Genomic DNA, 27,792 nt, shown 5'->3' on the forward strand with positions numbered 1-27,792 from the left:
GTTACCCAAAGTCTAAAGGGCCATATATTGCCTCTTTTTAGCAATCACATTTCCACAGTAATAATTTTAAATTGTCTGAGATCGTCATATACATACTACTTTTACTCTTACTTGGATTTTTGAAGATTAGAGAAACTGTGTGACTAACAAGAGAACACTCAAAAGGCTCCTTAGAGCTCTGAACAGTAACAAGGGGAGTAAAAAGGAAGATGTAATTTTCCTCTGCTTTTCATGCACTTTCAAGTGCACATTTCCATGCACATGATTTTGCATCTGTGTATTAATTAAGGCAAGGTGAAGGAAATATATCATTCTGATGTAAACTGGCCTGCTGCAAACACCAGTTTCTCCAGCATGACATTCAGATAATTGTATATGTAACTGCAATAGGTTGCAGGGAGGAATTAACAGCTGCTTTTAATACCCCACAATTACCTTATGTACCACTTTGTCACCTTCTGATAATCCAGGACTAGAGAAATGTATGACTACTGGGGGACTTCATCTTATTGCAAGAGAATATCCTTGTACCACCCTTGGGATGACAATGGGAGCGGTCATCATTTACACAGCCTGAACATAACAAGAGGGGTAAATATTCAAAGCACATCCTAGAGGTGTTAAAAAATGATAGCAAGACGTCACATTAGAAAATAATTACTCAGTATTAACAAATCAAGCCTTTTAACGAATGTTGTGTCAGATCTGTAGCTGGGGATTTTCCCTCGGTATTGCCTTTCACTTTGTTTTCCTTCTTTTACAATGATGTTTCCACAAGCTACAAAATCTACAAAGATCTCATCCTGCCAGACAAACAAGAGCAAGCAGCTCAAGTTAAACTGGAGTTACACAAAGGACTTGAACTCAATAATCTCCACAGACAAGGTGTGCACATGGATGACAGGTGTCACTTTCCTATCCCAAGGTGTTGGATTTCAGACTCTGAAAAATTTAACTTTGGCTTGGTAATTTTTTGGCCTGACACTAATTTTAAGGAACCCTTTGGTATAAAAAATACAAACAAAAATACCCCCCCATATATATATAGAACATTCACATTATGATTAATATGTTGGCATTTTATTTTCATGCGTTTGTGTACCACACCTTCAAAACACGTATTCTTCAAAACTCTACAATATTCTTTCAGTCACTGGAGAGGGAGATCACACTAGGTGGAGGGGTGAAGGATTACATTTTTGCTTAAGACACTATCCTGATTATGACATATACAAAGGAGGGCTTCTGCTTTCAAAAGACTATTGAGAAACTGCACTAAAACAACTCCACATGCCCTTGATATGTTTTGGAGAGATAAGATCTCACTCCTCCTACTCACTCACATGAAGTAATTGGGCTGCTTTACCTTTCAAAAATCATCACTGAAGTGTTGGCCCATCAGTTAATATATGTAACCCTGCCTTCAGATCTGTTGCAACAGAATTTTAAATGCAATCCTCATCTCAAAAAGCAGTAGCTCAAAACCTTTATCTCTGCCCCTCCCTGTGCTCTGTAGATCTGAGTATCCAACAGCACCTCTCTTTACCTTAGCAGGAGCACTTAGAGGTTTCCTGACCTTTCCAGGTTCATTCAACACTTCAGGCACTCTTCAAGCAGCTATTTCGCTGCCCTAACTCCAACAGACCACAGGTGTGAGGAATACCAGCACCAGCCTGTGTCAGCTAATTACTCAATAATTAGGCAACACACATAGCCCAGAACCTTTATAGGGAAATCTAGAGCCAATTTCAGTCTGAACCAATTCTCAGAATATCAGGAAGTCACCTCATATTACCAGCTAATTAAGGGGAAGGGGGTAACTTCATCTGCAGTCAGCCTGAGAGATGTTTGAGCCCTAATAGAGCCTGCAAAGATTCACAGCTAATTGTTTCCAGGATCATGAAATTACATTCAGCAGAGCTTGTGTGACAGGTCACAAACAGGTGTTTTCAAAAACAAAACAGTAATTGCTGCTAAGCTACCTGGGTCTTAAAACAGAACAATTCCATCAATGCTGAATCACTTTGGAAAATCCTGCTGATACATCGGGGAGCCTGAGCTTCAGCTCTATCCTTAAAAAGTGCCACCACTAATAATGAATGTGTCTCCTTTGTTATTTTTGATTGTTAGTTGGCAAGCCACTCAAACATCTCTTCTCCTGTTCTTTTATTCTGTCTTACACCATCACATCACAGGCAAGATTCTGAAGCATCACTGTAATGTGAACATCATCAATGGTCTTTAACAGAAGAAGCCTTTCCTTCCCCAAATGAGAAACAAAATTAGACCATTTTGGAGAAAACTCACAAGCCATCAATTCAGGACCATAAAGCTTGGCTCCCCCAGCTAAAATATTAGTCTCAAGCAGTGTTATATGCTTGGAGCCAGATCCTAACACAAACAGCAGCATCTGTCTGACTGAGCTGCTAAGCTAGACCATTTGGGCAACCTAAGATTTTTCAGTGCTAAATAGGCCCAGGCTTCTGAAAACTTCCTCAACTCATTCTAAGCCATCCTAATTTTCCAGATCAGCTGCCAAAAGCACACATCATCACCACACCTTGGGTGAGTACAGCTGAAGGCCCAGCGCCAAGTGTTGCAACCACCAAAAACCAGTGGGTGGAATGCACCAGGCACACACTGAACTGCTTATATTCATTCTTCCTGGAGCTCTAATAATGAAACTTGAAAATCTTTAAAATACTCTAAGATATGCTTTGCAAAAGAAAAGAATCACATTTTTAACCCCCCATTTCATTATTGTTTAAAAATAAACTCATGAGCGTTACTGAGCTATCAGTGACATCTTCCTTTTCTTCTTTACTCACAGAAAACTATTGCAGACTTATTGGTCACACATACCATCAAATTATCCTAACCAAGGACAAGGAAAGGAGGTGAAAAACTGGCTTTCTGCATAAGAGGGCTAGTGAAACAAAGACGTATCAGTAACTGAGGAAAAGGAAAAGTTGTTGGACTTGACCACTTTAGATCCATGAAAAGGAGATGCGAAGGTTACTGCCAGCAGTTTCCTCTCATGAAGGCAGACTTACTGGTTTGATTCAGCAGCAAAGCTTGGCAGATGCTGCTGGTGTTATCTCCTGTTAAATGAACTGATGCACAGAAAAGGACTGTTTGAGGGGTAACAACAAATAATGTTATCTCCTAAATTATCATTCCAGTCATCTGCACTCTTGAAAGCAGAGTTTTTCATTTTTCATCTTCCACAGTTGTAGTGACAGCTTTTCTTTCATCTTTCCTCAAAGGTTATTAACAAAACTGATTGTTCATTCAATATTTGATTCCTTGGCATCAAAAGCAAGAATAACGTTTTCTCAGAATAACTCGCTAGCTGAGTCCATAGAACTTAATAAAAGCCCCATACTTCAATGACTTCAACTATAAAATTCTTATTTTTAATAAGATTATGCATAGCTACTTAGTATTTGAACAGTAACTACTGCTCTGCATATATATTTTTGCATACAATAATAAGAAAATAAGATCTAAGAATGACCAGTTAAATATATTTTCTTTAGACACCATTTTTCTACGACAAGTTTGAGAATCTCATGAACACTACCCTGTCTGTTGCTTGCATGGCAGTGTGAATAAAACTGTAGCAGCAGCTACACACCAACCATCTCACTGTTGCAGAAATTGTCACAATTCTTTTGCCATCACAAACATCTGTGAGCTTGCAGAAGGTGAATATTTATTAGTCCAGTACCAAAACATTTGTGTACTTCCTCCTGATGAGGTTTTTTAAAATACACCTTAAGAATGTTTACTTGAATTAGGCGATGAACAGTTTTTAAATCGCTTCTTTCGTTCCACTGCAGTTCGCAAAGCCTGGAGAATTAAGTGTTTATTATTCAGGATGTTGTAGCTGCACAGGTTAAGCAGCTTGTTGAAATTCTCTTCAGTGTATGTAAGCAGGCCAGTGCCATAGGGAGCAGCACAGTTGGACACGTCCACTCTTCCCTGCTCCATCTCTGCGGGACTGCGCTCCACATCTGAAATCAGAACAAAGCACAGCAAAGTTACTGAGGTGCAAAACTGCTACCAAGCAATGCAAAACACACAGTAACAAATACAGATACAAAAAGATGAACTGTCTCCTGAAAATGATTCAAGATTTAATTGCTGTTTAATAACTATGTCAGCTGCACTAAAAAAATCCACTAGTTCGCTGCTTGGCTATGGTCCAGATCAGTATAAAAGCATTTCCATGCAAAATGCTTTCCTCTCTAAATTAAGGTTTTATATCAGAATATTTTTTTTTTTTTAAGACTTGGAATTTTGTATGTTTAACTTTTCAGTTTCGTTCTGAGATGACAGCTCCTTCTCTACCAGCTGGTAAAAAATTACACCAGAGGGCTCCTGGATTGGGAATCCTCCCTTTCATGTGGCTGAGATTTTAAGCACATGCAGCAGAACTGATAAGTTAATGAACAGCACGAGGTCTTTTTTAATAAGGTGGTTCATGGATTTCTGATCTTTTTTTGAGGAAAGTTTCTTGGATCATAGCAAATTAACAATAAAAAAATTGGAGTTGATGCACATGAAAGTATTTGTAAACTGAATTTGCCAAGTATGTTTTTTTCTTCTAGTGAAACAAACATTTCTTCTACTGCTGAATGAAAGGAAACAATCTGGCAACTTTTCAAAAATTATAGGTATCAAAGCAGCTTGTTGCCCTAGCAGGGGCTCTGCTTCATGTTTTCAGCACTTTCTATTATCAATTTTTTTTCATGGAAAAACAATAATAGGAGAATTTTAGCTTTGTTAACTAAGTAAACACTGTATCATAGCTCTTCATGAGACTGTCAGGTGAGTATTCTCGCACCACTACAGGTGAGAGCATTAGCTACCAGTGGATGTAACTTAGTAGCTGTGTCCTCTTCTTTATTATCGAAGTTACATGACCTGTTTCAAGTACTAGAGCGGGTTTCCCTCAAGGTACAGCTACTCATGCTTTTATTTTTAAACATCTTCATTCCAACCCCTGATTAGCTGGCCAATACTGCATGCATCACACCTGGAGTGAGAATATAATAACTTAGCCAACTCAGAAGCTTGCCAGTGTCTTGTTATGGAAGAGGAGCAAATTCAATGGATCAGCTGGATGAGACAATCTCAAAAAATTATTACTGCTGTCAACTTACTCGGTGCCTTGTATTTTTGGAAGGTATCACACACCAGTGGAAAATAGGCCAAGATTGGTGCCTCTAAGCTCTCCTCAAACACATAGCATTCCTTCAGGTGTTCCCGGTCTTCCTGGCTCAGCTCTGTGCGGGGGAATGGGATCCCATGCTCCAAACAGTACTCTGAGAATAGGTCCAGTGGCTGGTTCAACAGAGAGGAGAGATGCACCACAAAGAGAGCTTGAAGTAAGACCACCAAACCCCATAATATTTTGCTGCAGTAGACACTCTGAGATTGATTCATATGTTTATAAATAATGCTAACTTTGTACTGGAACAAACATACCATCTTAATTTTAATATATCCTGGGTAACAGAAATTTGGTTGATTTGCTAACACTATATATTTTAAAGCAGGGTTACTATTTACTGAAATTTATATGACATTTGGGTAATTTTTGTGATTTAGTGAGCACAGTAGAGGATTTGGATAAGGAAACTTTGATTACATGTGGCTCTTCAGATCACACATTCTTAAATATTTGCATTTAGTGCATCTGTCTATGTCTTCATGTCCTCTTACAAATAAATTACATTAATTTCAATCATATAAGCCCCTCAAGGTTTCTTCAAATGCAGAAAAAAAACCCTGACTAAAACTCTTGCTAACACTGAATCAAATGTAACTGCAAAACATTTCATTCCAAAAAATTCAAAATCACTTATTGTATATTAATTACATTATAGAAGTTATTTAACTATTGAGGAACTTGTTATCAGGATGACAGATACATAGAATAGGACATCTTCTGTATGTCTGTGTTCGTATGTCAAAGACACTGAAAACAGCCCTGATAAAGACAGTGACATTATAGGCACAATTGTGAATAGTACCATTGATATGATCACTTAATTTAATTAAAAACAGACCATTTTTCTGGCGGAGGGAAAAAAAAAAAAGAGAGAGAAAGAGAGAGAAAGGTGTGGTGGTATTTCAGCTGCTGGAGTAATACAGATAAAGAATCACTGCTTCAAAACATCACCAGGGTCTGTGAACCTCCACTGTAATTTAAATGGAGAATGACATCCACTTTTCTCTCTGGCCTCAGAATGGGTGGGCAGCTGGTGTTGATGAAGAAAGCTGTATCTATCAGCTTGAGGTAGTCACTCATTTCATTCAGCTGGTTGGGAGAAGAATCCAGCACTGTGTCTGAAAGGCCCAAACTTTTACTATTAGTAACTGCAGGGTCAAGTCCCCTTTTTTCCAAATTAGCATAAAAGAGAAGAAAGAAAAGACAGCTGATGTGTATTCCTCGCTGACACAAAGCCCATGCTTAAGTATTTGTCTTTGATACAATTTTAGTACCTACAGCTCAACTCTGAGATCAGTCAGAGGGAGCAGTTCAGCTTCAAGCAAAGTGATAAATTACCCTTCTTTTTCAACATGTGTAAATTTGTGGCTATTTAACTTCCTTAGAAGCTTTGAGTCACTCTTTGATGGCTTCTCCTAGGAAGATGAGAATTCAAGTACCCTGCTGTGCCTTCTCCAAGACAGGAAAAAGACCAGGAGTAAATGATCTAGGGCTTGGCAAAACCCATTCCACAAACACGTTAATAAAATAATATCAATCAAAATTTGGCTTTATGATAAAATTTATCATTTTTTTTTCTCGGCAAGTATCAGCACTCAAATCTCCTTCAAAGATATAACTAAAAAAACCTTCCAATTACCTTTCCACATGCAAAAGTTCTCATTCTCCAAATATCTGTTATGTAGCTGCAAACCCTTGAGGAAATTATGGTAAGTTGAAACCACTGGCCGCCCAGTCATCATTTCTCGAAGAGTTTTGGATAGGTAACCTTTGGGAATGGATAAGTTGGTTGTCTGTTCATGAGGCTTCTTGGGCAGAGCAGGATGGTTCTCTGTAGGAAGAACAAGAGGGTTTGTGTCTGCATTAGGTCAGGGTGTTTCTCTGATGATAATAACAATCAAACTGCTGTGGCTCGCAGCCCCATCTGTGACTGAGTGCACACGTGGACGTGCAGAGTGTTCTGGACAGCAGGTTTCCGTGTCACTCCATCACCTAGTTTTTCCCTGTCTGGCCTCTCCCTCCCCAAAGGGCTCTGGTAACCCTCTCATGACTAACAAAACTCCCCAGGGATGTTGCACAGTGAGCAGCACAATGTTTTTTCCTGTTTTGCAGCACAACAGTTGGTCTCCGGCTTTTCCTTCATTCTCAAGTGTTTGGTGTTCCATAAGCCAGAAATAGGACACAAAAAACAAACCCTTTACCAAATGTCATATTTCATATTTCAGAGAGGTGTGAAGAAAATGCAGATGCAAGAGAAAAGTAATCTAAAGAACTAACCAATGTCATGCACAGTGTCTCGAGTCCATCTGTGCCAGAAATGTTCTGAATGACCTGAGAGGTAGACAGCATCCATAAAACTCTGGGAAAATATATTGCTCCATGCACCTTGAAAGTTAAAAAAAAAAAAAAAAAAAAAGGCACCATATTTAATATTAGTTTGAATTTTTAGAGCACAGCTATGGTAACATACCTAAATCCACTCTGTTTTAGTTACAAAATATTATTTTTCTATAAATATCAAATGCCACACCACTTCACACAATGTCTCGCTTACGACCAGGCCGTTTTCAAAACTTGGCAGTCTGTAATACAAAGTCAGGCTGTGAGTTTAAATACTTCAGATGATCAGTTTGTGTGTGTGCATGCGTGTGTTCTGTTTAGGTCATTCGGCAAGACATTCAGCAAATTAGTCACATTTGTCTCAAAACTTAGTTTCCTCTTTCATCACTTTTGGCCGGTTCATTTGAGATTGGAAATTATATCAGATACATTCTCTGGTGTACTAATACTGCAACTTGCAGATCACCTCTATGTAGCCAGCTCTTAAGATGATGTTTTCTGGAGACAGTAAATTACCTTCCAAGAAGCAGATGTGGGATTCTGGGATCTTCTTCATCCGGTGACCCATGAAGAACTCACTGCCAAAATCCTCTGAACGAACAAAGGCTCCATATTTCAGGAGACCCACCTCGTAAGGTGTGAACTCCACCCACTCTGCAAATAAGGCAACAAACTGGGTTTATTGCAGCCACCTGAACACACGTAAAAATGAGCTTAGAGAATCAGAAGATGGAAGAAAAAGGCCTACAGCTTTACCATGGTGGTAACAGACAGTACAAGCCACCATGTTTTGAAACAAACAGGTGTCTTTCAACATACATGAATGCAAAAGCTAAATTCATCTCCTCTGCCAAAATCAATTCAGCTTGGTATTCAGGTCCATCTCTGCACTAAGAAGCAAGACCTGAGGCTGAAAGCCACTGATTGCTAAGGCCCTGCACACAATGTGGCATTTTGTGTTCCTGAGTCAGCAATGACACCAGCTATCATTCATTCTTAAGACTATAATCACTGCCTTGGGGATAAAAAACTCTGACCAAATGCCCTCTCCACACAGAAACCTTGGCTGGGTGCAGTGGGACTGCAACTGTGCCTAGGAGCAGATGACCAGGTTCAGTTGCAGGACTTCTTGCTTAGTTTGGGCTGGAAGCACTATGGGAATAGTGATCAGGATCACTGATCAGGGCACAGAGCACTGCCCCTCCTCACATCCCTCTCCGGCTGCTGGGAGCTGACTCCTGTTCTCACCCCTCTCCACCTTCTCCTTTCTCCTCCCCTCCTTGCCCTTCTCCCCACTCTTCACAGCTCTCTTGGACTAGTGCCGCCTCAGCAGAAGAGCCAGCAGCCAAAGGGGTTGTGGGGGTAGGTGTGGGCGAGAGAGAAAAGAGCAGCAGTAGTGGCCTCAAGGCTGCCAGCAAAAGGCACCTCCATCCCACCACCAAGCAGTGACTACAGCACAGGTATCTCCTTTCCACAGTATTAGGATGCATGTTCTTCATCCAAATCAGAAACCAGATATGAGGACAGGGGTAAAGGAATTATTTAAAAGATTTATTGGCTTGGACTTACAGTAAAAAGTTTTGGAATTCCGTCAGCCTTAAAAGGAAGCTTTTCAGAGTTATATGAGGGTAATATGATAAACCATACCTTTAAAATCCAAAGTGCTAAAGTCATCTTTGACATTGAGGGACAGGTATATGGGGAGTGGATTCTGCCCCCGATTTACTGCTAGCTGCTGATCTGAGAGTCTGTGAGTACTTTCCTGTTTACAAAGAGCAAAAGTCATTGTAAAAAGATCAACATGATGCATGGACTTACTGCAGTATCTAAGCATGAACTATCCATGTTCAAGTATCTGTTAAACCTCAGCAGGTTTTGTTCTGTGTACTTTAGACTTTTGGCCACACAAGTGAGTTCCTGCGTTATCTGCCATGAGCTTTCACCAAGGCATTGTGCTGATGGGAGTTTTGGCAAGGGAGACAGGGAAAAAAAGGTAAGAAACATGTCTGTACAGTCACTGGGATATGACCTGCTTTAAGGAAAGAAAGATATTTAGTCAACCTGGACCCAGTTCCTTCACTACAGCTTATGAGTATACATTGCTATGCCTGAACTTAGCTCTGTTAGAGTTTCCTCTCCTCTGTGTGTTACTTGAAAGATCACCTGACCCAAAATTAAAGATGGAAGATCAGTTTCATTAACATCTTGAACTTTTACATGCTCAGATGTCTCCTCGAGATGTTTACATTTTAGAGTTATTTTGTTACATTTATTCCAAAAAGCCAAAGAGTAAGTCCTTTGAGTGTTTTGACAGCCTTTTCTCTAACTGCATCCACAACCTTAGATGGAAGGTTAGGTGGGAAGTTAGAAATCCTCTGAAATAAGAGGGAGAGAGAGAATATAAAATACCTGATGATGTAGCATACAATCAATGAAGAGTCCCCATAAATCTGTAAAGGACACCTTGTGCCCCTCTTGCTTTCTCTCACAAAGCTTATTTTCATAGTATTTCATACGCTCCAGAGAGAAACAGTGCAGCTTGCTCTTGATCACGTGTTTCCTGATACCATCAATTGGCCCACTGAGATCCTTTTGTGACCAATTTTCATCTTCATATAACTTTGACATGGTCCTGGATAAAAGAAAGGTACTGTGGTTCATCACAGGGCACATGGCAATTCATTGGGCTTGTAACACACATACGTGTTTTGTTTCAGGCTACATGAGGTTCTTGCCCTCCAACTTTTACTTGGAAGAGCATTTCAAAGCTGAGGTAGTATTTACACTGTAAAATTATTTTTTCTTTTTCTTTTTTTTTTCTGCACAAATCCATTTAAAATCATCCTAGCTTGTTTGTTTTTCAGAATCAAAGGAGTAATAAAGCAACACTGATAACTTAACTCAAGCTTTTGCTAGAATTACCCTTTGATTGTCCAAGCCACATCTTCTGTCTGAGGCCAGTTCCCTCAGGTGGGTCAGACCCTGTGTGAAATGTTAAGCTGGAGTTTAGCAGTGACTATTGCCCTGGCAAGTGTGAGAGCCCCCTCCTTGGGCATGCAGCAGGTGGGTCACCTCAGACTCCTGGCTGCCAGCTCCCAGAGCCCAAGCAGATTCCAGTCATCCCCTCTCACCCCCACCCCACTTGCTCTAATTCTGTCTCACATACTTTTAGAGCAGCCCTTCAGAGGCAAAATGTTTCAAACCCCTCAACCCCTCCTAGTGTGTGCAAGGCAGTCACCACTGAGCGCACGAATGACACTCTGCATTTCTCGGAACTGTTCTTTTAAAGTCTGCTTTCTGGAGATGTGTAAGAGTTGAGCTAGACAAATATTACAAAAGGACTTTTGAAGTGTTGCATGCAACAAGGTAACAAGTTACAGGCAAACCCTCCCAGCTCACGCTCTTTTCTTTTTGTTTCTGTAAACACTGCAGTGTAGTTACAAAAATACTGTAATTCTCATTAGATTTGTTTCTTTTAGGAGGGCAGCACTGAGTGGTCTCATGAATGAGTCCAAAAGGAAGCCTGGTGCCAGCATCAAGCTGAGTAAATTCACCAATAAGGCAAAATTGTTCACCAGGTCGTCACTTTGCTAACACAAACAGCAAGTACAAGCCCAGCTCTCCTTACCATGTGGTGGCAGATAAACCACTGATGTATGACACACAGTCCAAAACACCCAGCTCCTGGAGGGCCAGAAGACTGCCAAACATAGCTGTCATGGACCGCACTCCCCCTGCTGCCGTCACGACTGCCACCACTGGCACCTGTCAACACAAAGAGAAGGGCACAGAGTCACTCATCACCAGATGAAATACAGGAGGGATGGCCATGCAGAAAAAAACAAACAGCAGCACCTGATTCGGGTAGGTCTTGATTAATTCACCCTCTTCGGGCAGTGCCTAGGTGTGTGTTTGGACAGTGTAAACTTTGGTGGAATTTAGTGTATGCTGAAAGCATTTTCCTGATCAGTGATACTTTGGAAAGCCAGGAGCTGTAAGTACAGTCCTTCTATGGGAAAATATATTTTCAGATTTTCTCAATGTACTTAATTTTTCCTCAGCTCTTTCCCCCATAATACTTTTTAAAGCTCTGAATATAACTAAGGTCAGAAGAGCTGCACAAAACCTGCCTGCATAATTTTTTATTCCTCTGCGTGTTCTTGTGTGAACAAGATCTGCTGTTCTCCAGGCAGATAGTGCCCAGCTTTACAGATTCATTTTAACACCCTCCTTCCAACCCAGATTGCCTATACCTTCCCTGATACCAGCGCTATCTGTAATTCGGTTTTACTTTCTTCAGAGATGCATCAATTCTGTTATCCATCCTCCCTTTTCTGTATAGTAAAAATTGGTACAACAAATACTCAGTTTTAGGAACATATGATGCCATTACCTTTAATCTTGTCTTCGCTGTATTTTACCATCTACTTGTGGGTTGTTTTGTGGGGTTTTTTTAATTAATTTGTCTCAAACCCCCTTTTATTCTCATTTAATAATAACAAGTCCTATTCTGTCTGTTATTTAAGTTGATGGGCACTTTAACTTGGTTGAAAAATGCTGTACTGCACACATCATAAAGGGCTGTGTGTGCTGGGAGCTGAACAGAGCAGTGGAGGAAATACCCCACAGGCACATTGTTCCAGACCCCTGCTCCAAGCACCACAGCCCCGTAACAGATTACTGTCCTCCAGTAACAGAGCAGCTACCTCTGAGTTCAGGGATCCCCAGGAGAGGAGCAAGCAAGAGGTAACACCAAACAATACTCAAGACAGATGCTACTGTACAAGTGTGCTGTGGGAGAGTTGCAGCCTTCCCTGTGAACCTTGTGGCAGCAGAGAAGAGGTGCCAAAGAGGAGAAATGGTCTCAGTCTAAGCAATCAAATTTCACCAGGCTTGGTTATACACACCAGCATGTCAGCAAATACAGCCTTTGGGTACCCCTGAACGAGGACAGAGGTTGGCAGAGAATAAAGGGGCCATAACTGGCCTCCTGACAGTTCCTCTTTCATCCTCTGTGCCAAAAACTTGGATATGGTCTTAGGTGCAAGTGACAATCTGGCCTATACTATTTAGTCTAGAACATGTGGAAGAGCTATATGGATAATCATGCAAGTAGATCTCATCCACTTCTCTCAAACTGGGTCGTTTTACTTCAGGTTCCCAGGATGCTGCCCCACATACCTCATCCTCCTGCAGGTCTCCATCTAGATGAAGAAGATTTTTCAGAGCAGCTGCAACCACCTTCTTCCTTTTACAGATGAAATCCTGCTCCTCTGCGCACAGATCAAACCCCAGCCGCAAATCTAAATCCTTGCAACTAGAACATAAGAACAGTACAGGGGATTACCTGTAGCCATTTCAGTTGGAGACATCCAGCAAAACCAACAAAAATAAACCAGTTTAGAGAAATTACACTCCATGTATATGACAGTCCCCCTATGCAAATGAAAGCAGGCCTATGGATATCCTATGTCCTACATTTGTGCCTTCCTGTGGCCATTTTAGACCAGAATTATGTCTTGAACAATTTCTTGCTATCATAAGGGAGTTAAATAAATGAAATATTCTGCTTATTTAAAACAAGGAAACAAAGTTAATTCAAGCTGTTTCACATTCAACTCTGGCATTTGGACACCCCTTCACATTCTCTTGCTATGCATATGTTTCCTGAAGCACAAAGGGGGCCTAAGTAGTTATTTAAACTTAACACATTTTAGTTAAAAGAACCCTGATACCGAGTTACGCTTATCTTTACAAAGAATTTGTGCTCTGAGTCAGAAGATGTCTCTTAAATTTATCCCTTCTGTACATTAACATAAGTATCATGTACATGATCAATTCTGTAGCCTATATTTTCACAGGGTTCCAGTTCCAGAGCTTTTTTTCAGGAGGGAAAAACGAACAAACAAACAAACAAAACCAACCAAAAAAACCCTCTCAGTTTCTTCTCTGAATATTATTCAGTAAAACCCTCTGATTTATCATTCATCTGCAACTAAGGCTTGCAATGGAGCTAACTCATCAACAGGGGGTAATGTTGCCCTTCAGAAAATCTCAGCAAGCGAGTCAATAAATTACTGTCCACGTGTTTCATTTAAAAATGACCTGTAGAGGTCTTGGAAACGCATAAAGGTGTTAGACACGTTATAAACCTGGTACACATAAATATGCATCTATCTAACCCATAGATAAAGGTTACGAGACAGAGGGATGTTTAGGTATCAAAATTACAAAGCATCAACATGAGGAAAAATATTGTGATGGTTTATACCCATAACTACCTAATGTCTATCCTATTCTAAATACTTACCAACCAATTTAAAAGTTTTTAAATCTTTAAAGCATTTTATTTATCATTCCCATATTTTAGTCATCTATATTTCCTGTTTTGAAATTGGTTACTTTAAGATGTAGCTTCCTTTCATCTAACAACAATAACATGAAAGGAGAGGAGATGGCCTAAAAAAATCATTCAAAAGCAGTAAAAGATTTACCTATTTTCCTCATTCACAGACACCTCATAAGATTCCCCCTGAAAATCAAGAATGAAAGCACCATAAATTTTAAGTAGAATTGAAATTTTGTAAAAGCAGGTTTTACAGTATTAGCAATTATTCACATATATAGTCTAATGATAAACTTTTGGTCTCTTCTCAAGCCTTGAGCACACAATCCTCATCCTGTTTTTAAACTACTTTTAAAGCAGCCATAAAGTCTGAAGATCCTATTTCCCACACAATTCAGTTATATTTCTAAATGTATGCAGAGCTAAGCATACAAGTAACTCGCTAATGCATTTTTAGTATCAAAATCAATCTGTGACCAGATAGCACATATATGGAGTTTACCTTGTTGAAAGAATTCCAAATACTGTCAAAGGATACTCACTCTCATCACTGTCACTTTCTTTCCCAAGTCCAGAGAATGGAGAGGCACAGCCAGGGGACTACTTACATCCATTTCCCTCCTACTTGAGCCAGGCTGATTTAAAGAGGGGGAAAATGTTATAAGGAGAATATTATTTATAAACCCTAGACACCTAGGAATACCAGGTAAGGTTTAACTCATGATTCTTCTCCCAAAATTTAGGTTAGGTGTTACCACCACCCATAAGCAAAACATACACAACAGAAAAAACGCTCCTTTGGCAGAGTCATGAGCAGTCTGGGTTGACTGTGCTTGATGTAGTGGAACCTGGTGGTTTCACTGCTTCCTGGTCTGGAGTGAGGACCTATGGAAATATTCTGGGTTTCTTCATAGGATCCTTTCATTGTGAATGTGAAATCTCTCCCTAAGAACAAGAAGGAAAACACAGGGAGATGTTAACTGTGCCTAGACCTGAAATCAGCAAATAAAAGTGCCCCAACAGACATTTCAGCCTTAGTGCTGCAGGCTTAACCAAGGTTAATTTGGACCACAATGTTTTCCTTCCCCTGTGACCAGTGTGCAGCACTGACCCTTTGAATTCCCCTGGACTGCAGGAGCTCGGAACTGACCAGCTCTCAAGTCTGCAACACTCAGAGAACTGATCCCAAAAGCTGATGGCAGAGTCGGGGCTGACATCCCTGACTCCTTGAGGCCCAGCCCTTCATCCACTGAGAAATGCAAAGCCATCTGTTGTGAGTATTTCACCGACCTTGAGGGGAATTTTGAGCAGGCACCTTTGTACCTTTGTGTGAAAGCGTGTGGGAATTGATTTGAATACCCCATAGCAGGTGTAAGGCTGAATGTTGCTATCCTAAATTCATAATTAAGTTACTTATTTTTCTGCCTATAGTAAATCCCATTGAATTGCTTTGTAAATGCTAAATCACAGAATGATGAAGTACTGCTGAATCCTTTAGAAAAATTATCAAGTCTGAGGCTAAGTTTGGCAAGAGGGTCCACTCTGAAGCTCACAACTTTGTGAGGACCTTCACTCCTGGCACTCTTTCCTTTTCCCTCTTCATACTCTGGCATCCCTGGTCTCCACATAAATTATTCTAGATTGATTCTATTCTGATTTTTCTTTGCATGCTGCATGCATGTAGTAATAGAGTGAACCTTGCCATCAAACTTTGTCACACTTTTACAAACTTATATTAAACCTACATTTGCTGATACCTTTGCCAGTGATTCTTTAAGTGACCTAAACCACTTGTGACACCTTGCCAAGTGACAGAGAGTATGTGCTACACTTGTGGATGCCTCTAGCAGCATTCACATCCCCTGAGCTTTCACTGAACTCTTTCTCCCCCTGAGAGTTGTGTCTCCCTTCTTTTACTTTGTTTTCACCAGAAAACAGAGGTAAAGGTATTTCAGTTCCATCACACTGCAGTGATGTTTCCAAGTCTCCCAGCCAGCTCCTCAGTTTCCCTTAAGTCACACAGTCACACCTTCTTCTGAGGATTCTCACTATTAGCAGGTAGGAAATTCAGGGAATACCTAAGCAGCCCTGATGCAAACAGAGACTAAAACAGACCAAATATTTATCTAGATTCAGCTACATTTCCTATAGCACAAAAAGCAGCAACAATTTAAATCAGCAACCTCACTTTTGTAAGAACTCTTCATTTTTGTTTCATTCACATGTACTTCCAAACAGGAAACTTCACGAGACTGGAAGAGAGAAGCAATAAAACCACTGGTAACAGGAACAGTTCAGGATTCTCACTGAAGTTCTAGGGGTCCTGTAGAAACGCAATGCTTGGCCATGATGGTCTGTGGATGTGAAGGATTTGTAGAAACTGGGTATCTTGTATAGATCTTGCAAGCAGTACTGTGGTTAAGGGAGCCAAAATAACTGGGGATCTGTCATTACTTTTAAATACCATTCAGTCCCCAACAGTTAACACAAGAAATTTTTCTCCCTATCTTCCAACCACATCCTTCAGTTCTGCCCTACCACAAGATTGGCATACCAAAAAAAAAAAAAAAAAAAAATTACCACTAGTACACCATTAGTAATGATCTTCTCAGATACACCTGGTCTGAAAAGCAAAACCAAAAAGGTTTATTTAAAAGTGGGTATTTAAGCAATAAACATTCAAAAGCAAATAGTTCTCTGAGCTCAGTTTTTCTAGCTGGCAAGTACCACCGGCACTTCTATCTTTCCCCTCTGTCTTGTAGCCTTTGCCAGATCACATCCCATAGTTTCCCAAGGATGCTCCTTCTTCCTACTCTCCTGATGAGTATCATCTCTCCTTAGGCTGAATCACAAAATAAACCCCCATTCTCAGCTATATTAATAGCAAGTGAGACTGTCTCTCAAATTCAGGAAAGAAAAGCAACAATGGGGAAGATGCAGAAATGGGATATCTAAACACAGGTTCATGGAGCCACTTCCCCAATGCTGCATTACCCCTCTCTCTAAAATGCAGTTTTCTGATGACAAACTCCACATTTAGGTTTTACTTACATGTTTTCCAGTAGAAATTCCACTTCTAGTTCTTCCTGATTCTGAAAACAGGAGATTTTTTTTAATTTATGAATGAAAATAATATTTTCCTCTGATACAACTCAGACAATTTATTTATAACTCTCTCTCTATTCCCACACCCTCTACATCATAATATGAATATATACAGTTTTCTGTGGCCACACTTTGATTTCACCTCTTCACTGCTCTGCTGTTTACACACCCATCAAGAGAAAGAAAAACTGTCCCATCAAGAAATAGAAAATATTAAGTATCGTAGAATACGGAGCAAGGACCCTGATATTAATTTATTAGTAGGATAAGATGTGGGTCAATTAATGCTGAGGAAGGGAAGAATAGCAGGTGAATGATGTCGGGGAATATATTTAAGAATTAATGGACCTAGCAGAGTGAATCAATAGGGGGTATGCCTTGGTTAAAACAAAAGAATTTGCAGAGCAAAGTCATTAAACATTTTAAAAGGGTGGGAGAAGGGACCAGCTTGGAAAATGAAAACTGCCAGGGTGAAGGGAAGAAGACAGAAGACTGAAGCTGTGAAGGGGAATCAGGGAAAGAGCTCAGGAGAGACAAATCAAGGAAAAGTATAAGAATGAAACAGCAACAGAGTAGCACACCAACAATATAAAAGAGATCAGGTAAGTGTATTACTTCAGCCCCTTGCTGCTCTATGGGATACAGCCAATCCTGGAAATACCACACTAAAAAAAGGTATATCAGAGAGACCGTCTGGATCACCCACAGGGAGGAAAAACACTAGTTAACAGCGATAGAAATCTCCTTCTAATGGTAACACTTCTTAATTCATATTCAGAATAACTAATATTTACTGACAAATATCACCTCTGTCCAGCTGCACATCATACTTTAACGTTGTGAAATGACTGAAAAATATGCCAAATCTGATAATGCAGCTGCCATGGGAAAATCATCTTTACAGTAAAAGTGAAGAGCAATTTTGTATTTACTCGTTCACGTTAGTAAAGAGACATCTCTGATGGCTTCTCTGACAGGTGCACCTCTGCCATGTAACTCAGAAGCAGGTGGTTCTGCTGGCTAATTTCTCCCAAAGTCTCTATTTCATGAGCATTATAGTGGTTGCAAGTCTGTAATAGAAGGCTGAGGCACAGATTTTAGAAAGCAGTCACCTTACACAGATGCAAGACAGACTGTATCAAATATGCCCAGACTGTACTATCCAAACTAACTGATGGTCTCTTAGAACTTTGTCCAAAGAGCAGCAGAAACAAGGTTCAGAAGAACCTGGATCATACCATCTGCCTAATTGCGGTTGCCTTATGTTCCCATCCTTCCTATGCTGCTTTACACTCAAACAAATTATATTTTTATTAAGTTCCACTGACATATTTGTGAGTGAAAAACCCAGAGCATAGCAACAGAAATACTTGTTAGGCCACAGAGAGCAAGAAGCACAGCACAGCAACCCTGCTGCTCTGACATCACCCATCTGACCTCCTCAGCCCTCCTTCTGAGATACCTTGGCAGATGAAAGAAATCCTTATGGGCAGAGGTGGCACTACAGCCTGTTATTAAGATTGCCCAACCTGTCACATTACTAAGTCACTTTCAAAAAAATAAAATAACCCCAAGCCTTCCAAAAATCCATGTACAAACCATTATCTGTGATGCCTCACGGGTGCTGGATTCATCACAGACTGAAGAAGGGCAGCTTGACCAGGATGCTCCTGAGACAGCTCACCTGATCTGACCTCCACCACTTCCACCTTGCTAATGGGCTAAGACAGCTCTGCACATGCCTCAGAGCAAACTCAGGGCTTGAATCACACTTGGCATTATCTCAGTCACACCAGGCTTTTTCTGAGGAAGGCTCTAGCCAGCTGAAATAGGTTTAGTAAGCAGTCCTCAGTAAGGATTGGTCTTCTACAAGAGTAGTTAATAAACACTCTCCAAAGCAACAGTAATATGAAAAACAGGCAAGAGTGTTTTCCAAAGAGCCTGACTGACACAGTGGTTTAGAAATTAATGGAGCATGCCAGTTCCTGGGAACCGTAAACTGAAGCCCTTGGCAGAAGTGTGAAAAAGCCCTGAAGTTGTTACTACACCCTCCAAACAGAGAAGGTGTTACGTTGTGCAGAAAACAATCTGAGTACATATTCTGCTCTCTTTGAAGATGAGTGTGATATCTCCACCTCTCCTCTCAGCAGTTTCATCCACTCAGTGTTTCATAAGATACTCTTTATCTCCTCTTTAGTACAACAAAACACAATATTTTTGAGACACGTGCAGCAAATAAAACTCTTAGGTCATACACTCACTTAGAAGAAAAAATAAAATACTGATGATACTCTCATTCATCAAGGCCTGCCCCTTCTGTGCTGGCTCAGCCCCTCTAAAATAAATTTGTAACCCTGTAACAAAGGAGCATAAGCAGACTTGCTGAGACTTTTTCATAAAGCTGTTAAATAGAGGAGGCAAAAAACCCTAAGAGATTATCACAAGAATGAATTGCTTCATTTAGCAAGCACATTATCTGAAAGAACTGGCCAAAATCCCCAGTGAAGCTGAGAGGAGATAGCCCTAGTGAGCTACTGGCCAAAGGGTAAGAGCAGCTGCCTGGAAAGGGGGACAGGTTTGTTCCCACCCCTGCTCTGTCAATCTCCTACAACAGCAGTAAGACCCCCTAACCATCAGCTTTCTTCGTTTTTGACTCTTTTTCTTGCTGATTTTTAAAAAAAAATTCTGAAAATTTAAAAAAAAAAAAAAAAAAAGGAATACAAAAAGTATTTTGCATCTTATTCCAGTCACAACAGGGGATGTTTGTGACCCCTCTCCTAAAACCCAAGCATTTCAACTTTTCTTAGTAACACCCTTTTGTACAAAGCCTTTGTGTGTGAGAACCAATCTAATGTTCAATAGAGGTGGTAACTTGAGACAAAATTCTAATCAAGAGTATTATTTTCTCTAGCCACTCACCTCTGCATTCAACTCAAAATTCAGGTGAACTTTTTCTCCAGGTTGGATTTTAGCCACATCAAAGCGAACAGTCATCAGATGGTCATCTGGTGTAAAGGTATCCTTGTCACAGACTGTCAGCTCCAGGATGTTCTGAGGAGAGAGGCAGAGAAGGATGTAAATGACACATTCTGGGATTACTGAAGGATGTAAATGACACATTCTGGGACTACTGAGCCCAAAAGGAAGGTCCAGCAAGAGCCAGCATTCAGCCCCATGCCCACATGGACAGGCTCCTTTGACAGCATGGAGCTCAGCTCACAGCCCATGTGGCTCAGACGGCAGAGTCAGGGACCCTAGAAAAGGTAAATCATCAGATTTGGCAACGAAAAAGTGCTCCAAAAGAAGAGGAAACATAAGTAACATATATGATGGTAACATGCACCAGAGAGAGGAGAAGTTACACACACTATTCCTCAGCTCGTTTGTGGATTCAAAATTACTACCTTGAGAAATGTTGGCATTTCATCAAAAAGTAATAATAAAAGTGAGATTTTTAGCCCTTTAAAATGGAAGTTAAAGCACACTACCAAATTCTTAACAGGATTAGAATTATAGCAATTCCCCTGGCAGTTCCTCAGGGCTCAGGTTACCCTTAGAAGCACGAGAAGATGCAGCACTAGTAAACGACAAGAAATTGATCCAGTTTGGGCTTTGTATCATTTTCACTCTGACTGCTCACATATTTCTGCTAGCTCTATAAACACCTTAACAGGTTTTGCAACTGTTCTGGGGCATGAAGAAGCATTCAACGTTATTTCAGATATTCCACAGCCTTCTGAGCTTAAACCACTTCTGTCACTCAAGTTAACTGACCTCAAGGTCCATGTGAGCCTCAAGCCTCTCAAAAAGAGTCTGCCCACAGCAGGTGAGGATGCCCCCTTTGGAAAGCACCTACTCACTGTCACAGATCCCACCTTTACTTCACTCTGTATCACAAAGTGGAAAGTTTCATTCCAGACAGGGTTTCTGCAGTTGTGTACAGTTCTTGTCTGGGCTTCCCGACATGAAGCTGTTGGCAGCCGCAGCTTGACATAGCAATCAGTTTGGCTCCCTGTGTTAACAACAAAGAGCATAATTAGTACAGCAGTACTTTGTTATTATTTGATTTTCCCAGTCAGGGAAAGAAAAGATTAACCTCTGAGGTCCTAGATATTTCACTAGACACAAAGGAAAATACTCTGGGTTTAAAGTTATTTAACTTTTCTATTTAGATTTATATCAGTTTCAACCAAAGTCAGTTTTAAACCACGAATTCTATATGATAACAAGAGCCAAAGTATTTTATTTCAACAGTACTGAACTAAGTACTCTGGCTCTTGTGAGTTTTTAATTCCTATTTTCCAATATTTTACAGTTTAAAAAAAAACACCTCATATACATCTTCACTTATTGAAATGGAACTTTTTAAATTAAACAGAAATTTTAGTTTGGGGGATTTTAATCTATTTGTAATGCACAAGTCATCCACACCAACAGAATCGTGAAGACACAAATACAGCAAAATCCAAAGCAACTACTGATTTTTCCAGTATCTTTCACAAAGATGTTCCTTTCAAAAGGGAATTGGGCAACCTGGAAAAAGGGGCACTGAGGAGTTAGGAGAAAGGGAAATACCACAGAGCAGCTGATAAAGGGAAGGACAACTTCTTCTCCAGCACAGAATTTTTTAGTCTATTTCCTTTCTGGTTTTAAGTGTTTTCTAAATTATTTTGAATTTAAATGAAAATGAAAATAAATACAACTTCTTCACCCACCCCCCACCCCCCCGAAATATTACTGTAATCCAAGCAACAGGTGTAGAAGAGCATTAAAAGCAGGTGACAGTAGTTTTCTTGCTAAGCTCTAAACATGCCATCAGTGATACTTACACAGATCTGCTTTGCGGAGATTTCTCATGCCTATAATTTTTACAGAAAGCCAGCGCAACTGAGGCACTTCTGACTGCAGAACAGTGAGAAAGATATCTTAACTATTAGCAATTAACTCAGATATAAATAACATAGCTTATCCTATGACACCACAAAGGCCATTCTGTCATTATAATGCAGTGAATTTAATTGTAACGATTCTGAGACATTTTCTGAGAGGAAATGCTGTCCTGTGATTTGAAATTGAGTAAAGATAACCTGTCATTCATGGTTAGGGTCTACATTAATCAAAATGAAACCTCATTAACACAGCAAGCAGAACTAATACTTGTATATAAACCAGGGTATTTTAAAAGAACCAGAACTGAAGAAAGCAGGAATTACTAACACTTTAAACAATGTAAGAAAATGGAAAGCTGAGAACACAAAGTAAAATTGGCAGTGTGTTAGATTGCATAATTGAACACCAATAAGCAAGAAAAGCTGTAATTGTATATAAATGCACATACACACCAAAAAAAAAAGGGCACAAAAGCTCAAACTGATGATTCAGAATGTCTTGGCTTAATCAGGACAAACCTAGGCTGACCTGACTGATCTACCTAGAAGAAGCCATCAGGCTTATTGACAACTACACCCTAGTGTAGGGCTCTACAGGGAGATAGCTTGAAGGCTCCACAGCTCTCCATTTTTTCTGTTCTCCCTCCACTCTCTATCACCCCTACACACAACCCTACACTTAATTGCAGGAAAAAAACAAGGCAGAGTTGAAGAACATCAAGAGTAAAATACTACATGCAGAAGTAGTAACTCCATTAATTAAATTACAAGCAGCACTTAAATCTCCAAAGAATCACAACTTCTGAGAAACTGCCTGCTTAGGACCTCTTCATGTACCTCCTATTTTGATACACCATGTCTTGACAGAAGCAGACTAAACATCTGTAAAGCAATAAAGCACCAAGATGGTGCAAAATGTATTTACGGCCTACTGGAAAGATTCTCGCCCCAACACTTTTCTCTCAGAAAATGTTGTTCGAACAAAACCAGAAGGTCTGAAAGAAGCCCACCATTAACCTCAGATTAGTTTTTGGAAGCAGTGTTTCTGGAGACTGAGAATGAAAGAAGTACAAGATCCAAATTGCTGAAAGCTCAACATTTCATCCCAAATACAAAGGATTAATTTTTAATCCTCAAATTTACTACCACACATATCCATGAGTTTGGAGAAAACTTGTTCATGAGATGGCTTAAGTACTAAGCAACTATACTGACACAAACCCAATTATTATTCCATAGTGATAGCAGTTAGTGAATTCACTGCTCTCCCAGATCTAATCAAGAGTTAGCTTCATACTTTCGTACTGAATACAGCTAGGGAACCAAATGAGAAAACTCAGGGGCAGCAAAACAGATCATACTTTAATTTTTCAAGTTTTAAATATCTTTGCAACCAACCATCAGTCATAAACCAGAATAATTTGTAACATATCTAGTAGGTACCATATTCAGTACTTTCCAAAACCAAGTCGTCTTCATAAAAATCAGTGCTCAGAAAAGTGTCAGACATGGGAGTCAGCCATTTTATTTGCTGATCTGCCTCCGTAAAGGAAAAACAATTTAAGGACTAAGCCTTGGGTGTTATGAGGTATGACTACCATCCTACCACATACCATCCTACCACAGTAAACCAAGACTAAAATCCAGCTCTCCCAGTTCCTTGCCTTCCATTTAAACCACAAGTTCATCATCTTCCCAGCCCCTAAGTCACACTGAATGGTTAGCACTCTAGACAGCACACTCACAGAAGAAGTAAATATTCCCTTAACTAACTGTTAATAAATGTCACCTCTCACAAAAACAGTTAAGCCTGGGGAGAAACTGGAAAGGCTGACAGAAGACTGCAGGTTCCACGGCCATCCTTTATGCCCCGCAGCTCTCTTCCTGAAATCCAGAAGCTGCTTTCTATACAGTACCTCATTTTCAGCACTGTATTGCCTCTCGTGATTCCTCCTCCTGATTCCAACCTTCCTGTGCGGGTTTGCTCGGATGAACCGATCCTGGGGACAAAGAGCCAAAAGAGGGGTCAGTGATGAAACCCAGCAGCCAGTAATTTTCAGTTTCTGCTCAGATCCCCTATGGCAGGGACCCTAGCACTTCTCCCATTTCTCCTCTTCATGATGGAATGCATGCATCTCACCAGGACCGTCTACCTGCTGCTTTTACTAATAAATCTGCCTACTGTAGACATATTTGACATTTAAGGATCAAAATTCCCCATGCATTTGCTTTTGATGAATCTCAACCAAGACATCCAAACAGATTCTCTTGCCCCACCACTGATTTTCTCTTACCAAAGGTGAATAGGCTGATGATCCCATCAGTATCTTTGTTTCATAAAAGGCACCACTATAAGGCTCCAGTCTGTGTGTCTCCCAGCTGCTAGGTGCTCCTGGACAGTGGGTATTTTCCAATCAGCTGTGGCCAGGAAGAAGGGTTGTATAGATTGACTCATGGCTCCACCTCCCACTGATTTCAAAAGCACAAGTGATGCACTTGTTCTGTGCCACACGAAGCCTTGCCTTTTATTTTTCTTTTTTTTTTTCTTTTTTTTTTTAACACCACGGTGATTTAGGGAAAAAAAGGAGATGGGTCAAGCATTTTATCACAGGCTAATCCCAGAGTCTAGTCATTATCCACCACAGTAAGGTCTGAATAACTACATACAGAGGGATCTTCTGGGGCAGTTCCAACCCCCACCAGCTTCTCCAGTCAGATGCACAACAGCAAGGGTTTTAACCAAGTTCACTACAAACTGCAGTCATGAAGTGGAGGCTGGATCTCACAGGCACCAGCAAATAGTTAAAGAAAGCACCTTGTACCTTTGCTTCTCTCTTATTTAGTTGCACAGAGGATGTTAAGGGGTCAGTAGAGCCAGCAGGAGCTTTTGCCATTGAAGCATTTTAGCTGAAGTGCTGCTTTCAATTAAGTATGTTAGAACCTCATAAACTTTAACATAAATAACTACACACCATTTTTCCGACAGTCTTTAAACATCCCTGCTAAAATGGTCAAGTCTGATCTCTTTTTAGTTTTATTATAATTTCTCATTGTTTTGCTGTAACAGCACTCAACACATAAAAATGAAAGGACCTAGTACTAGTACAAAAAATACAAAAATAGCACAGAAGCCAGCTATTGCATTAAATATTATTAAAATCACTAAAAACAGGTGTTACTCATAGTAAGAAACTGCAGTTGAAGTAAGTTGTTTGGGTTTTTTTAACTCTTTATTTTATAGAATTCTCAAATTTCTAAATCAGAATGAAAACCCTCTTTAAAAGCAGCAGGACTTCTTAGGAAAAAATAAAATTCTGATTTTTCAACCATTTCTAATGAAAGTATTTGAGTATTCAAACTGTCCTATAAAGAGCTACCTCAGATGAGACCTACCTTAGATAAAGTTTCAAATTGTTATCATTAGTCTTGCCTTTCAATAGATTCAAGCATTCAGTGCATGAATATTTCTTCTTTAGGCTGTATTGCCACTTATCCAAAAGAAGTCTGATGACTTCCTAGCTGAAGTTTTTTTTGTTGGGTTGTTTTATTGTGGAACAGGTATTATAACAGAGAACAATTTCACTTTGTTTATATAATAACATTTTTTCAGTAATGCTCTAAATTGAAATGAGATTCAGCTCACAGGGTTACAAGAGCCTGAACCCAATGGCCATTCCATCACTTAACTTAGGCTCTGAAGTCATTTTGCATCTCAGTTTTATGACAGTGGAATCTCTTCACTCTTGAGGGACAAAAGTTAGCCATCCACTTGGATAACATTCCATGCCCCCCTTAACTTAACTTGCACCCCTTCCAGAATGTCCACATTTGGGCCTTTTGTGGATTTCATAAAGCAAATTTAGCAATATTAATTGCTGAAGCTGCTATGTCATTGCACTGCCCCTGCTTACTCTGCACATAAAGAACCCAACTAAACAACTCTCCCACCCAAAAGCAGATGTAGCCCAGCAATACTAGTAAATGACTTGATAACTTGACACTGTGCATCACAAACCTCAGTGCAGGTGAGTCACAGCCAGGAAGCCACAGGCCAGAAGACAAGGTGGTATTTCACCAATACCATCACACCACCAGCAGCACTGGCTGTGGTGACGTGAGGTCTGGAGTCACACAGGCCCTTGGACCGGGCCACACAGCTTGCAGCAGGGTGCCTGAGGTGGCAGAGAGCTTGCAGGAGAACCAGCACAGGCTTTGCAGCCTCTTGAGAGGCAGCTGCAAGAGCTGGAGATGCCTGCTTGCCACCAAGATCCCAGACCAGTTTTGTCACAGTCTCAGAATCACAGTCTGATAAAATCTTGCACGTGGCCAGAATGGAATAAGCTACATGAAGATTTATCAAGTCTGAGGGTTGGCCTGCAACTTCCCAGAGTGGCTTAATAATAGGAAGACAACTTCTCTGGACGTGCTTTGTAAAACAAAAGGTTTTAATAATGACAAAAATAACAAACATCGTAGACTAAAAGAAATGTAAGTCAAACACAGTGCAGAGAACACTCTGACACTGGTAAAGCAGCCCAAAAAAGCAACTGAGCTCCTTTGTGCAGTCCCTTTTTTACTCGATGTCCAATGAACTCGGCAACAGGCTTTGAGGTACACTTCCAAAGCCCAGTCAGTGCTCCTGTGCTGGCACTGGGCCAATTACAATGAGAAGGCTATGGAAAATTCTAGTTTAACTTCCCTACATGTTCCAAGGTAAGCTGAAACTCTTTCCCTTATATAGAAACTCCTGCTCGGGTGTGGAAATGCATTCCAACAACTCTTCTCTCACAGAAAATGGAGATTGATAATCATTTCTCCAACTTCTCACAGCGTTTCCACAGATACTTAATATCTTATATGAAGCAAAGGGGGAAACAGCCTTCAGAGTCTGGCTCACAAGCCTCCCAAGACCAATAGCTTCTGAGAGAAAGGTGCCATGATAAAGAGACAGAGACCTCTTAGTCTGAGCTCTGATACACCAATGCAGCCACAGGGTCCAACCTCATTTCTAAAAATACTTGTGCTGTGTTCTTCATAACCTTTTAAAACAAATCTGTTGGGCACCATGTCTAGATATCAGACTTCATTTACATGACCCAAATAAGCCATCCCAAAATTGAATAATAATCCTTTTTGAACTAGATTCTTACAAAACCAGAAGTGACAGCAAATGAAATCCTTAAAAAATTAAATCTTCCTGCACTTTTCATTATCAAGCATTTGGTTAAAATGAAGAACAGGAGCATTAAGCTGCATTTCCTGCTTTGATAATACAGAAGGTTCCACAGGAAACAGCTTTTATGTGAGACGATAACAAATAAACTTGACTAACTGATTTTTAAACTTGCTTGACTTTATATAGTCTGCTGCACAGAAGTCGTACAATTGTACATATCCTGTCAAAGCTTTGTTCTAATACAGTATTCAATATGAGTATAAAAAAATATTCACATTCACATTGCAAATTTAGGGCCTTATTTACAAAGCAACTGCATCAATTTTCTCAGTTTTTTCTGTAAGTACATCAATACAATCTGAGGTCAGTTGACACAAGTGACAACAACAGCAAATGAAAAAGCTGCTTTGTGTTACTCTTCGGGAGACAACTCCCAAGCACTGAATTACTCAAGAGCACCTTCCCCTCTAACGATGCTACTGGGGTGACCCCAATCACCATTGAAGGATTCTAGTCACAGCACCCAGAATACACTTTCATCTTTAGCTCAGACCAGAAGATATCACCTCTTTATCACTGACACACAGGAGACAAGGTGGTCCCGTATTAGAGAGATGCTCTAAAGTTGGATGTACACCACCAGTCACACATGTGATTGTGTGCATGGGTTAACAGCCCCCAGGCAATGCAATTTATC

General features: G+C 40.2%; 1 protein-coding gene across 1 annotated transcript; it reads right to left on the reverse strand.

Moving 5' to 3' along the window:
- Nucleotides 1-1,061: 1,061 nt before the first annotated feature.
- LOC120754598 (cytosolic phospholipase A2 epsilon-like) lies at nucleotides 1,062-24,240 on the reverse strand. Its single transcript, XM_040068377.2, has 21 exons — nucleotides 24,214-24,240; nucleotides 23,836-23,919; nucleotides 21,860-21,932; nucleotides 20,906-21,042; nucleotides 19,950-20,081; nucleotides 16,977-17,017; nucleotides 16,506-16,548; nucleotides 16,114-16,177; nucleotides 14,704-14,870; nucleotides 14,468-14,560; nucleotides 14,074-14,111; nucleotides 12,761-12,896; nucleotides 11,208-11,344; nucleotides 9,989-10,211; nucleotides 9,227-9,341; nucleotides 8,096-8,233; nucleotides 7,517-7,624; nucleotides 6,879-7,070; nucleotides 6,191-6,357; nucleotides 5,169-5,349; nucleotides 1,062-4,016 (listed from the first exon to the last, which is right to left on the reverse strand). The coding sequence occupies exons 1-21, from the start codon at nucleotides 24,238-24,240 to the stop codon at nucleotides 3,778-3,780; spliced, it is 2,535 nt and encodes an 844-aa protein (XP_039924311.1). The 3' UTR covers nucleotides 1,062-3,777.
- Between the last annotated feature and the right edge of the window lie 3,552 nt (nucleotides 24,241-27,792).

The sequence above is a fragment of the Hirundo rustica genome, chromosome 6 (genome assembly GCF_015227805.2).
Source record: "Hirundo rustica isolate bHirRus1 chromosome 6, bHirRus1.pri.v3, whole genome shotgun sequence".
Taxonomy (NCBI): Eukaryota; Metazoa; Chordata; class Aves; order Passeriformes; family Hirundinidae; genus Hirundo; species Hirundo rustica.